The sequence below is a fragment of the Carcharodon carcharias genome, chromosome 25, assembly GCF_017639515.1.
Source record: "Carcharodon carcharias isolate sCarCar2 chromosome 25, sCarCar2.pri, whole genome shotgun sequence".
Lineage (NCBI taxonomy): Eukaryota > Metazoa > Chordata > Chondrichthyes > Lamniformes > Lamnidae > Carcharodon > Carcharodon carcharias.
The window spans coordinates 19,381,660-19,396,587 of NC_054491.1; the positions used below are offsets into that span (position 1 = coordinate 19,381,660).

Here is a 14,928-nt window from a genome sequence, read left to right on the forward strand (position 1 = left end):
TATGTGAAAGTAACGATTCTTCTCTAAGCTCACCTAACTTCAGTTCTGATAGTGAGTAACTCTGAACAATTCCAACTAAACTGTTGATAGTAATAGAAAACGAAATATCGCCTGATGATGTCAATGGAACTGAGTGACAGGAGAAAGGTACATCTTGCAATGTGTCTTGTAGGGATCAATTCAATGACAAGTTGACATTCTATTCAAGGTAGTGATTGATAGATTTTTGACTGCTAAGGGAATTAAGGGCTATGGAGATAGTCTGGGAAGGTGGGGATGAGGCACAAGATTAACCGTAGTTTTGTTGATGGCTCTGTATGTCAGATTGCCTATTCAAGCTTCTAGCGCTTATGGTGGGATTGCTACTCTACAAAGAGTGAACAAGACACAGTTGAAGTGCATTTCATCATTTATTTTTTCCAAACTGCAGAGTCAAGGTATACGACTGAAACACTTGTTATTCCTTCTGTTTTTTTTTATTTACGTGACTTATAAATAAAATACAAAAAAATGTTCACTACAAAAATCTACTGTTAGTAGGATGTAAAAAATATTCTCTTTCGCTATTGAAGGCACAAACTTCACTTAGTGACACATGAAGAAAAATAACCTGCAGCATTTCTCTTTTTTTTAAAAATTTCTCCCATCAGAACACTGAAAAAAAATGACAAAGAAGCAGAGTGAAAACCACACAGGAAGAGGCGGCGATTAAGCTTGGATGATTACATTACATTGTGGATGGGGCACACGCACACACACACACACGGTTGGCAATTTTTGCGCTGATGAGGACAGGACCAGCAATCACAACTCCAAACACGGTTTCTCATTCAAACAAGAAAAAAGGGGAAAAAAAACAAATTTTTAAAAGTCGTGAACGAAACAAATGAAAGAAAATGGCACCTTCTAAATGTAAGCTAACAACAGGTGCTGAGGTAGACTCAACCATAACATTAATTCAAAAAAATAATAAAACACCATTTTTTTATATTAAAAAATTGTAATACAAAGCAATTAGACTGGCACATGCGCTGTCACAAGTCAAAACAAAACAAATGGCTGATTGCCACAAATACACTTGGTCCAAAATGGCAGTCCTCAGTGCTAAATATATATATATATTTATGTGTATATATATGGACACGATGGCTCTTTCTGCAACGTTACAAATCTTCACCATCTTCAACTGGCACAATGCACAAGAAACAAACCCCCAAAGGAAAATGGACACAGGATTTCTTTTTTTTTTATATATTGACACACTTTCCAAAAAACAAACCACAAAGCATGGAACACCTTCTCTTAATAAACCTATGCAACACTTGCACTTGACTGCAATAGGAGTTTAAAGCCTGATTATTTTTTTTTAAATAAAAATGTCAAACAGAAGCTTAGACAGTTTAGGCACACCATCATAAACATCACATACCATGTGTTACTATGCATGTTTTGCACTAAATCAAAATAGGCACTGGCCATGCTACGTGCTGACTGATCCGATTTCTCTCACACAGGGTCCCGTCCTATACCGACTAACATCACAAGAGTTGAGAGTGCGGAAATAATATGCAGTATCCACTTCCCGAGGCATTTAGTGAAACATTTTTGCCTTCTACATTGCTCCATAAAGAAATCCTTAATTTTTACCCAAATCTGTGTTATGCAAAGTCTATTTTAAAAAAGAAAAAAAATCAGAGAAAGTCTACCTGACTAGGTGGCATTTAAAAAAAAAATTAACCTTCACTTCAATCTGCTATCACCACCAGTGATGGAACATGCTCACCTTACTAGTGCTAAACATCTCACAATGGCTGTCTCCAGGTGAAACCCAAGTTTGAAGATTGAAATCATTAGTGGTACCCTTGGACATGTTTCACAGTTTCAAATGGACGTTGAATGAACAGTTCACATCCTCGCAGCTGTGGATTTCTGTAAACCAAGTGACAATATGGAAATGCTTGTTTATCAGAAACAGCCTGATTATTTGTACCCAACAGCACTAGGTATGGAGCACCGGATCACTGCGCAACTGCCTGGTGGAATCAACTCCATTCACCTTCATGCTCACGTATAGGTTGTGGTCGAATTGCAGGAGAGATCCCTCTACCTCACTGGGATGCAAGGTGAAAGATCCATCGGGAAGACTAGTCCTGCCCTGGAGGAAACATCACCTCTCAGTTTATCATGCATTAATTGCAACCATGGGAATCCTATAGCCTGAACAGGCCCATCCTTAAGGTGGGAGTAGTGATGGAAGGGCGACACCATCAGGAAATGAGAGAAGTAATGAACAATTCTTTACTTGTGGCAAATGGCACCAACCAGTAAAATCAAACAAACACCTAATTTGAGTTTACAAATTGACTGCTAATAGATTAACTAACCTGAAGTGAAATGGACTCTTGTAGGTGTAGTCTCTGGATAAGATGAGTAAAAATTACTTGAGGACCGAAGAGGATCAAGGTTAGATAGAAATGAGCCCTCAAGCCTGATCTGAATAAGTAACCTGATGGGACACATCAATTTTGTGTCACCTACCTACCTCACTGACAATGGCCGTCAGGTAAGTCCTGGGTGGGGCTTCAACTTAGATGAGGGATGAGGGTGAGTCGGGGCAACGTTTCTGTTCCTCCTTGTTCCACAGAAAGATGAAAAAAAATGAAATTTTTAATACTTAAATGACCATGGTCGGCTGTGGAAGAATCGAGCCGAAAAGGCCCAAAGCCTGCCCTGTGGATAGGTGAATAATTTCTCAAAAGATTCCTTTAAGCAAGCACTAGGCCCTTTGTATATGCAAATTAGGCATCTCACTTGTTTTCAGTGTTTAAAAAAAAGTGTCCAAGAAGGGACCATGGTGTTAAAAAAAAGTGTAATGAATCTACAGCAGAACCAACACCATGGTAAATCTGGAGTAGGGAGTTTCCCTACTAAACTGTACGGCACAATGCACACCAATTTATACCTCAATATCTTCTCATGCAAATACTGTAAAAAAAAAAACATTTAATTTTGAGGAAAGTAAACTTTTGGGTGTTCTTGTGATTACCGTCATCAAAAAGAACAGGAATTCTTGGCATCAGCCAAGGGTTAAACAGATCAATGGAATTCACTGACTCCAGGTCGACCATTGCTAGTTTGCCCCAACCATAACCTTATTCTCATTAAGGACGATCCGTTTCCTGCTCATTAGGTCAAGAACTGCCAGGTTAGATCAGTTAAGACCCAGCTTCAGCTACAACACCAGTGACTTCGATAGAGGTAAGGGATTTCCACAGTAAACCCTTGCTGTGTTAGTGTATATAACAGAAGAACAAGATTTGTTGGAGCTCAGCTTGGCCGCACAGCCTGAATTCCCACATAACATTTTGCTTACAGTCAAATCCAATTCAATTTAAACCACATTAATGGGCTCTAAATTGCATTCCGTTCGAATCAGCTTAAACCAAAGCTTTGCTTGTACTCAATATTATTTTTTATTTTAAGGGAAACTTGGAAAATTCTCGCTCTTGATGGGTCATGGAGTTATACGTTCAAAGAGGGAGGGAATATTAGGGGTGCAAGAATAGAGCACTTCTCCATTGAAGAAACTGGAAGTTAGCATCAGCTACTCCCAGGTCAAATGCCACCAACAAGACACCAACGCAGGTCAAAGGCCACCCTTGCACACCCATGAGAGGGTTCGTTCAGGCACTAACCGGGTTTAAAGGCTGCCATTAGGCAGTAGCCCAGGTCAAAGGCTGCATGCATCAACAAGTTATCAGTCCAATCTCAACAGCTAAACTGCACCCAGTGGACATCCTCCCACTGGAATGATTAAAGATTTTGTTTGGTGAGCTTGTGGGCACTGGATTGAGACAGGAAACTGGGTAGGAGCCTTTCACATCTTCCACAGCTGGGGTTGAGTACAGCTTCCACTGGTGAAAAGCCAGAGTCCAATTCCCAGCTGTTCCTGCAGGGAGACTTATGATCCCTTTTCTGGGAATAAGAATCCAATATCTTCAATCAGAATTCTTTACTTGCTCTGATGGGATGAGGGAGAGAAAAATGCAGAGCACCGGCTAAGTTTTTACACAGTACTGCACGGCCCTGACTAAAAGTCAGGCATTATCCCAGACGCAGATTTTGAATTTAGTTTTGTATATTTGCCTTACTTACGGGATTTTTAAACAAAACACGACCACCGCCTTGGAGAGAAGTGAATAGGATTCAATTCCAGAATAAATCTCCACGTAACCATTCTGAGCTTGCTGAACTCATTCCTTTCTCACTGACTCCTTTGATTAAACCCCGGGATGAAGGCAATGCAGCCAAGTCTTCAGAGCTCCATTTCCAACATCCAATCTCCCTCAATGATAAACAAGAGGAAACATCGTCTGCAGGGTAATTAGCAGCCCACCAACTGAACCATATTTTCAAATTGCAACGCCATAAACAGGATATTAACAATGCAGAAACTCCGACATCTTTATCGTTGTGTTAAAGGGGGCACTCTTCCAAAGTGTTTTCTAACAATGCCAATCAAGTTTGCTTTCTGATGCACAGGGCAATCCCAGTTACTTTCAATACGGAGCTCACTATAGGACTGCCTCGTCTGAATTGCTGCTACATAGTACAACTTCAAGGAAAGGGCCATATTTAATAATCCTTAAAAGCAACTAGTCACCATATTTGGGTGCTAACCGAATGGAGTTCCAGTTTAATTAAGTCTTTTTTTAAATTACCAACTGGGCTGCATCACCATTAACCATTTGCATCCTTTGACTTCCAACTTATTACCTAATAATTCGAAAGTGAACAGCAAGGATTTGGTTTCCGATACGGACAAATTAATGTACGATTTCCAACTATCTCCAGTAGCAGAAGTGCTATAATTGGGCAGAGGACTTCTTAGTGAGGAAGCCTGACCTGTTGTCCAAGCGTTTACTGACCATCCCTCCCTCCAAACTCGAGAGGACTAATAGTCTGAAATATTCCCTTAATTAGAATTGAAGTGCGTTTCATAAGCCACTTTATAGGTTGGGGAAAAGAGGGAACTGGGAAGGAGGAGATAAGGAATGGCAGGGGAGGAACGGGAAAGTAATGGGGAAGGGGGGGGAAACGAGGGAATACGGACAGGATGGAAAGTGGGGGTGGCAGGGAAGGTGGGGGGTTGGTGGAGAGAAGGGGGCGGGGGGGAGAAACAGGAGGAAGCTGGGCATCTTGGAAGTTTTTGGCCCTATACCACCTTGGAAACAATTTCACCCCTTACCAATCCACACTAAAGGGACCATTTTTCTGGTCGGTGAATCTCAGCCAAGTCAAAAAGGTCCATCAGTCAGATGCAAGATACTCTTCCTCTGTCTGTAGGAATTGTCCTTTGTTGCTAGGCAACAGGATGTTCCCCTCTCTTGGCCTGTGTATTCAATGTACTGCCTGGTTTTATTAATAACTAGAGCTTATATTGCGAAGTAACTTTCTGTTGTTTTTTTGATTTAGTGCTAAATGCATGGAATAACATTGGGATACAACAATATTGTATGAATTCCCACACATTCACAAAAAGAAAAATCATATTTCACATCACAGAGGCAGAAAGAGCTGGAGGCTATCACAAACCTACAAGTGTAAAAGGATTGACAAATATTACAAAAATATCACAATTTTGTAAATTTCTAACCAATTCTGTCTAATTTCACAGAGAGCATTTCCTCAGCCCTAAAGGTAAAGGTATTATCCCCACTCCACTTCCATGTATTAATATCTTTTACTAAAATCCTTCTTTACACATACATTCATCGATCTCTGTCTCTCACGCACACACAAACTCACACAAACAAGATTCCAGATTCTGCCCTAAGTGATTCTTTTCTCTCCTCCTCACATTTTAGCAAAACTACTTTAACTGTTCTCATAATTCAAACTTAACGCTTTTTCTTTTTCATCTCACATTAGAAACTAAACCGTCAACTGTCGCCCTTTCAACTAGAGGACTATACTCTTTCCGTTTTAAGGCACCCCCAATTTCCCTTTTCACTGCTGCCCAAGATGAATCAGCTGTGTAGGGAAAACCCCATCTTTTCCCTCCCACTTCCCCCGTGTTTTTTTTTAATGCCACCCCCTCCCCCTAACTACAGCTACATTCCCAAACCCTCCCCCGACCCCACCTTTACATAGAGGCGCAGTTACCTTACTAAAACAAATGCAGCAGACAGTACAAGCATGAGATGAACAATTGTGGCGACAATGTAAAACACAAAATACTGCAAACTGTGCTTTAGTAACTTGCCAAAAAAAAGTTAAAAAAAAACATAAGAGGTAGCTTTCAGAATAAGTCTCGACTCTCGCCTAACCAGGCAGGGCCATTTTTCTTTTTAAAAAACAAACAAAACAAAAAGAAAAACAATTTTGGTAATGACCACACGTACGTACGAACTCGAAAATAAACTGCTTTCTCTGCTGTGGCACTTTGCAGTCTCTTAAGTACTTAAACTTGTTGCTACTGCCCGTCACGTTTGGCGATGTTCTTAAATGACCCAAGCTTGTACATGAAAGGAGGACACGAATGCGGGGTGGGGGGGTGGGGGGGAGAAAACAAAATATATCATTAGCTGAACGAGGTCATACAACACGAGGTAATTCCAAGCACACTGTGCATAACACAGAAAATGGTTCAAAAAAAAAAAAAATTTTTTTTAATTGAATTTTCTTCCCCATGTTCACAGCACTGTTTTTCTTTTCCCCCTCTCTCACTTTTACATTAGACGTAGCACAGATAGAGATAGGTTTTCTCTATTCTCCAGTCTGGCGGAATATCCTCGGGCTTGTGGCCTTTCATGTGCTTCTGCATAGCAGAGAGGCTGGGGCAGTAATCCAAACATATTGTGCACTGGTAGGGGGAGGCTCCATTATGGGTGCGTAGGTGCTTGATCATGGCGGAGTAGTCCCGGGACCGTTGATGGCACAATTTACACTCAAAGGGTTTTTCACCTGTAGGACGGAAAAAAGACATATGAATCCTTCAAAGGCCAAAACATACGTTGTTTTCCATTGAAGACAATGAGCGACAATATTCCACCCCCCACACCCCACCAATTTCATTCCCCTTCCTCCCTCTCCATTTCCATTGTCCCTTCCCCAATTCCTTAGGCCCCCCTCATCTGCCATTTTGGTTTTCTCCCCTTCCTCCACCAATTTCTCCTCCTCCCTCCCCAAATTGCATTGCATTCTTCCCTCAATTTCCCACCCTCCCCCTCACTAAAGGTCCAATACAGGTCAGTTAGAAAAATGCCCACATTATTTCAGCCTCACCAGCAAGTGCTGGTAGACTATTCACCTGTAGGGGCATCACAATCATGCCCAATCCTCTTTATATTGAGCATGGGGGCAGAGCTCAAGGAACATGAGCCCCAAAATGAGCACTCAGGAGAGCAAGAATGGGAGGAAAATCTGAGTAAGGACAGAGCGCAATTTTTAAAAAAAATTCATTCACAGGATGTGGGCTTTGGTGGCTGGGCCAGCATTTGTTGCCCATCCCCAGTTGCCCTTGAGAGAGTGGCGGTGAGTAAAAGATGTTAAGATATTCACATTTAAACAGTTCAGTAAAGTAAAGCAACACAAAAAGTATTGCCAAATGCATAAAAATATCAAGTTGCTTCCAAATCAATTCTCATACATTTGAAGTTGCTTTATTTCATTAATTGAAGAAGCAACTTTGATCAAAGAGAAATTTGGATCCAAGAGCAAATTGGATTTGCTGACCAAAAAAAAATGGCCAAAATAGTGCAATTTTCTGAATGATGTAACTGATTTTCATTGTAAATTTCTTCAAAATCCACTTGTCCAGCAATGTTTATTGAGAAAATCTCCAAGATGCACTACTGCAACTTGCTCAAAGTCCTCTGACAGCACTTTCCAAACCTGTGACTCTACCGTCTAGATGAACAAAGGCAGCAAGCGCATGGCAAAACCATCATCTGCAAGTTTCCCTCCAATCACACACCATCGTGACTATATCGCCTTTCCTTCAGGGTCGTTGGATCAAAATCCTGGAACTCCCTTCTGAACAGCATTGTGGGTGTACCTACACCACAAGGGCTGCAGCGGTTCAAGGTAGTGGCTCACCACCACCTTCAAGGGCAAATTAGGGATGAGCAATAAATGCTGGCCTAACCAGCAACACTTAACATTCCACGAATGAATTAAAAAAACACCAACAGAAATTTAGCCATATTTCTGTAATAAGGCATCTAAAGACCGCCTTTAATTCAATTTAAGTTGGGAGCGTTTTTCTCACCTGTGTGGGAAGCTACCTGCAAGCCATCTAAGTATCTAGAATTGGGGTAGAAGTTATAACATACATAAAGGAACTTCAGCCCAACTAGTCGGTGCTGTTTTATTTTCTTTATTCTTTCATGGGATGCATCGCTGGCAAGGCCAGAATTTGAGGCCCATCCCTAATTCCCTTGAACTGAGTGGCTTGCTCGGCCATTTCAGAGGGCAGGTAAAAATCAACCGCATTGCTCTGGTTCTGGAGCCACATGTAGACCAGACCAAGAAAGGATGGCAGATTTCCTTCCCTAAAGGACATTAGTGAACTGGATAGTTGGCATGGTCACCATTACTGAGACTAGCTTTCAATTCCAGATTTATTAATTGGATTTAAATTCCACCAGCTGCCATGGTGGGATTTGAACCCATGTCCTCAGAGTATGAGTCCAACCTCTGGATTAGAGGACCAGTGACATTACCAGTGAAAGTTGCCATGGTCCTAGAGGTCCATCGGCTTCTCTCACATTAGAGAGAGATGACTGGTGGTAAGTTTAACCTGAGGGTCACCAAACCTCAGGTGAAGGGCGGGGTTGGGAAGACGGGGCCTTCATGGATGAATTCAGCCGGTACGGGAATTGAACCCCCGCTGTTGGCATCACTCTGCATCACAAACCAGCCGTCCAGCCAACCCCTTGGCTGAGGTCGTCCATGAAGGCCCTGCCTTCTCAACCTCACCCCTCGCCTGAGGTGTGGTGACCTTCAGGTTAAACTCACCACCAGTAGTCTCTCTCTCTCTCTAATGAGCGAGCAGTCTACGGTGCTCTGGGGGTATAGCGGCTTTCATTCATTCACTTTCACATTACCACGATAACACGTACCCTCCAAACCAACAAATAGTCCTGATCACAATTACCTGCCTTGTTCTCACGACTCTTCAGCTATTCCTCAGAGAAGCACTAACTATTTGATCAACAAGCAGAGTATGCATTTTACCAATGTAGCTTATCCACCACTGAACTGAGTTTTAGCCACAGTTTCCCCATTAAGGATTTAACACCTTCCTTTAAAATGATTGACAGTGTGAGATGCAGGCTGCAAATCACTGGCATTGACAAATATTTGTGAGCCAACAGTTTAATGCAAAGCTGGATGTTGCCATTCACCTCAAAGCAGTTTATACCGTTCCATCTCTCAGCAGATTTATAATCAAATTAATTTGTGCCATTTAAGTCTAGCGCTTGAATTATAAACAGCTGTTAAGATCTGGGAAATATAAAAAATTGGAGTAGATGGCGGTGGCAAATCAATTCAGCTCATTGTATAGCTGTTCCTTAAATTTTTATTTACCCAATTTCCAAAATCAGCAATCCTGTTGCCAAAGTGATTTATACACCATTAATTTAACCACTCAGTCTAGGGAGGCAATGTTGGATGAGAACTGAGAAGGGCAGATACTCTGAGACCGGAAACCTCCGCAGAAGATGGAATAAGGTCTCAGGCTCCACTGTTAATGCCACTGCATAAGGTAACTATTTGGTGGCGTGCTATTTACGACCATTTCGTTCTGGTCACAGTCTCCCAACCTGATTGTAGCAACTTTCACAAGGACAGCAATTGATCAATTTGACTAGCGTGGAATTACAAAGAATTTACAGCACAGAAACGGGCCATTCAGCCCAAGAGCTCAGTGCACAACACGAATGGCCTCTCATCTAGTTTACCTTACTATCAGCACATCTACCAGCGAGATTATTTATCCATGTGATGCATTAATGATCAACTCCATCCCTGCCTAACATCCATGTGCCTGCTGATTTTCCTTTCTCTTACTCCCTCCCTCCCTCCTCACCCTGCAAACCCCTCTGGCCTAGTTGTGGTTTCCCCAACACCCACAGGGATCAGCTAACGCGAGGCAGAGCAAAGGATCGTATTTACTGTTGCCTTTATCTGCCACCATATCCCGCTCTTCCTTTCTCCCTCATGAGCTTATCTAGATTTCCCCTTAATTTCATCCATTCTATTCACTCCAACCGCTCCCCGTGGTAATGAGTTCCGCATTCTTACTAATCTCTGCCTAAAAGAAGTTTCTTCTGAATTCCTTATTTGATTTATATTTGTGACTCGATCTTTCTCTCTGTGTTTATCTAGCTTCTCCTTAAATGCGTCTGCTTGCTCATTGTAAGATATTATTTTTTTGCCCTTCCTACCAGAATCCCATTAATTAGCTGCAAGGGCAAGCTCTGCGAACAAATTTCTTGCCTGGGATTAAAACGGAGCTCCCTCTCACCGACTCGAGGGTTGAGTTCGATGAACACGAACCATACTGGGCCGGCCACTGGTGAGGGAGAAGAAACTCCAGAATATCGTTCAGCTATTTCAATGCTGTCACGCTCAAGTCAATAAATCAGCAACAAAAACACATCCATAACGTTTGGCTCATTTCAGCAGCAATTAGGATAAGTTATGGAGGCAGTCGAGGATGACAGCAGTAGAATTATTTGCTGCAGGGTCCCTTCAACAAGGACTGCATTCTGGTCGGGGGAAGGTGGGAGGATTTAGTCAGCATTACAGTCAGGGTGATTTCCCTCAGAGTGGCCTCCACACTTGTGTGGCTCCTCAATCCTTACAGAATAGGTCAAAATAATGTCAGTTTACATCTCCAGATGTGTCATCGTCAGGATGATACACAGAGGGATATTATTAATGACGACTACAATAGATACTCAAATGGAAACTGAAGGAGGCTATTCAGCCCCTTGAGCCTGTTACATCATTCAATCACTGATCTTTACTTCAACTCCATTTAGTTGCATTAACTCCATATCCCTCATTACCCTAAACCTGTCAAGAATCTGCAGATCTTGGTCTTGAGCGTTCCAATTGTGCCCTAGCATTCACTGACTTTTTAGGAGAGAGTATTCCAGATTTCTACTACCCTTTAGGTAAATTCTCAAAGCCCTGAACCCCTAGCTCTAATTTTATGATGTCCCTTTGTTCTTAATTCCTCCATCAGGCAAATAGTTTTCTCTCTATTCACCCTACCAAATCCTTTCCACATTTCAAACACCAACTGATTTCCCCTTAATCTTCTATATTCTTCAGGATTTACTCAATGCGATGTTTTTAATGTTGATTCCTTTATGGCTGTTCCCAAGATCACGTTCTGATTTTCTCCGCGTCTCTGTAAATCACTTTCCTTTTAAAATCAAAAAAGTGTAGTACTCACTTTCAATGGCTCAATGTTACCTCACTACTCATAGCAAACAGAAATTTTAACCCACTGTAATCAAAAGGTTCTGGGATGACATCAAACTCCACATTTTGTCCAGAGGATCTCAGAATTGTTATGATGCAGAAGGTGGTCATTCGGCCCATCGTGTCTGCACCTGCTCACAAATGAGCATTATGGCTTAGTTCCATTCTCCTGCCTTTTCCCCGTAACCTTGCACATTGTTTCTTTCTATTTAAATAATCATCCAATGCCCTCTTGAATGCCTCGATTGAATTGCCTCCACTACACTTCCAGGTAGCGCATTCCAAACACATCGAGAAAGATGAGGGGGAGGATAGTTTGTAGTTTGTCTTTGTCGCAATTACATTGGAAGTCATTTGTGATTATAATAAGAGGCATTTTTGCACTGAACAGGGCAGAAACCTGATTGGAGAGATTCTAAGATGAAGCAACGTTCTGGTCTACAACTCCTCAGCCCAAGGAGCAAACCAAATTCACCAAAAGAACATAAAAATACCAGATTATTCATAATATTACACTGGGAGGATAAAAGATACAAGAGTGACAATGAGCGCAAGAACAAGCGTGAGAGAGCACAAGTGTGCAAGACTGCATGAGTGACAGTGAACATGAGTGAGTATGAGAGTATTTGAGAGTGAGCATTCCAGGGGATGCAAACATTTTAATGAATAGAAACAGAAAAAAATCCATTTAATTGACAACATTGGGGAGGGGAGGGTCTAATGAAACTCTCACCAGATGATGCATCATTTTTTGTTTTAAACTCAGGACTGTGGTAGGAGACTTGATTTTAGCCTTTGGCATGTTCCCCAATTTCAGGTTCCCCCACTTCCCCCTCTCCCCATGAGAAAATGTCCTATCGCTCAGATCATCTCTCCAATGGCAGAGAATGGAAAGCAACTCAGCAGACATGAATCGGCAGTAGTCCCAGCTCACCACGCTGCAAAAATCATCATTTTATTTCCAGCTTCACCCAACAAGCATCACACAATTAAACATTAAGAACCACACCACTAAATTACCAAGGAATGTTCTGCTTCAATTAGCATTTCTATGACCTGACTCAAATTAGATTTTCCTTTAACAACAAAGAGACTCCAATTTATAATGCTGAGCAGCGGCCCTTTTAATCTTTCACGCTACAAGGGAGTACAATGTTAAAGCACATTTAGCAAATACAGTACAATCTCTGGAAGAAGTCATTAGTGTGTAAGAGAAGGCTGATAACATCCATTGTGCTGTGCAGTGAAGGTGTGGAGAAATGGGAACGATAATGTATCTGGGTTATTTTAAACACATTCGTGTGATGTGCTCCATCGGGTTTTGGATGTCAGAATACCATATAATAGGAAGAGGTTTATTGAAATCCTATATACCAAACGTGAACAGGATAGGGTTTATCAGAATTTTATGAATGGCAAAGGATTTATTGGAATCCTAAACACTGGCACTGAATGGGAAGGCATTTTAAGAATAGATTGGAATCCTACATACAAGGATTGAACGGGATGGGGTTCATTGGAATTCTGTATACTGGAAATGAATGGGAAGGGGTTTAAGCCATTAGAATTTAACATACGAGGGGTGAATAGGAAGGAGTCCTGTTGGAATTCTATATACTGGGAGCAAATAGGAGGAGATTTCAGCCATTGAGCTTCTACCTACCAAGAGTGAATGGGAGGAATTGAGATTGTGCACTCATCAACATGGATCCTATAGCTTAAGTTACCTGTGTAAACACAAATAATTTAAAGTGAGAGAAGGAGGATGAGAGAGCCGGTCCTGCCTGAGGTTTACCTGTGTGAACTCGGTAGTGAGTCTCCAGCTGGTGCTTCAGACTAAATTTCTTCCCACATCCATTGCATTCGTAGGGCTTTTCCCCAGTGTGAATGCGCTTGTGACTCTTCAGAGTACACTCGTCCCGGAAGCAGCTCCCACAGAATTCGCACTCATACGGGTGGTCACCTGGGAGGAGAAAAAAAGAGGAAAAAAAAATCAGGAGCTGCTCGAGAAAACAAGGCACTCAGACGACCTCATTAAAACCACACTCTAAATAGTGTCTTTTGCTTATTGCATCACAGGAGAAAGATTTACTTGCATCAGGAATGAAGGGGAGATAAAGGCTGGATTCCAAATGCAATGGGTTGACGTATGAAGGAGGATTAGAGCATGTTTATAAATCAAGGAGTGGGGATATTACTGAAGCACATATGCTCTCCCAGATGGATGTAAAAGATTCCATGGACCATTTCAGTGTCCTGGCCAATATTTAGTCCTAAACCAACATTACAAAAACAGATTATCTGGCCATCATCACACTGCAGGAACTTACTGTGTGAAGATTGGCCGCTGTGTTTCCTACATTATAACAGTGACTACATTTTAAGAAATACCTAATTTGCTCTAAAGCACTTTGGGATGTTCCAAGGTTGTGAAAGATGCTACAGAAATGCAACATCTTTCTTTTTCTTTTACACAAAATATTACTTAGTAGCAATAAGGTGAAATCAGCTGTTATTACATTTAATGATGTTACAGAAACGGGACTCGTGAATATAATCTGAAGCTAGTGAAAATTGCAAGAAAGAAGGGAGGAAAGAGAAAGCAGATATAAATTAAAAGAAAGGTAGGATTTGCCATCATCCAGGGCCTTATTATATCTCAAAAATCTCAAAGCCATTTCAGAGTAGAGATTACTTTTGAAGGATGGTGACTTCTGTTATTTAGACCAATGCAGCATACAATTTATAGGCATCAAGGTTCTACAGAAATTGATCACGAAAGGTTTACAGTTTGGCTTCATTTTCAGGTTTCATAAAGTTCCAAGTTTCCTCATCTTGATAAGAGCCAAATAAAAATGCAGCAACTTCAAGGCTGAAGGGAAGTGATGGGCGGGTATAAAGACACTAACCGACAACTATTGTATTCTAACATTACCACCATTTCTTACGATGATTCTTTCCCAGTTGCTGAGCTTCTTAGATCATTTCCTGAAGGAGCGCAGTGCGTTCTCTCCAAGACGCACTGCAGCAACTTGTCAAGACTTCTTTGACCAGACTTCCCAAACCCCATGACCTCAACTACCTAGAAGGACAAGAGGCAGCAAGTGCATGGGAAAAATCACCACTTGCAAGTCACACACAAGCCTGACTTGGAACTTTATTGCTGTTGTTACTTTGGAACTGGGTCAAAATCCTGGAACTCCCTCCCTAACAGCACGGTGGGTGTACCTACACCACAGGGACTGCAGCGGTTTAAAAGAAAAGCAGCTCACCACCACCTTCTCAAGGACAATTAAGGATGGGTAATCCAGCACTGTTCCATAAATTATTTTTTAAAATCTTAAATACTAGCATTACTAGCAATGTCCATAACCTGAAAATGAATTCAAAAAAAGTGATTTTCTCCGACACTTGCTGAGGAGAGGA

General features: G+C 41.6%; 1 protein-coding gene across 5 annotated transcripts in view; it reads right to left on the bottom strand.

Moving 5' to 3' along the window:
• Positions 1 to 6,160: 6,160 nt before the first annotated feature.
• The window catches only part of zbtb16a (zinc finger and BTB domain containing 16a), a 258,249-nt gene continuing 249,481 nt past the window's right edge, over positions 6,161 to 14,928 (bottom strand). For 4 of the 5 annotated variants that reach the window (XM_041174109.1, XM_041174104.1, XM_041174106.1 and 1 more), the window contains exons 6-7: positions 13,298 to 13,465; positions 6,656 to 6,966 (exon numbers count right to left, since the gene is read on the bottom strand). In XM_041174109.1, coding sequence (XP_041030043.1) covers positions 6,737 to 6,966; positions 13,298 to 13,465 — 398 coding nt within the window. In that variant the 3' untranslated portion in view covers positions 6,656 to 6,736. Of the gene's footprint in view, positions 6,518 to 6,655; positions 6,967 to 13,297; positions 13,466 to 14,928 lie in introns of those variants that run through there. The other variant, XM_041174105.1, reaches the window with a different exon arrangement.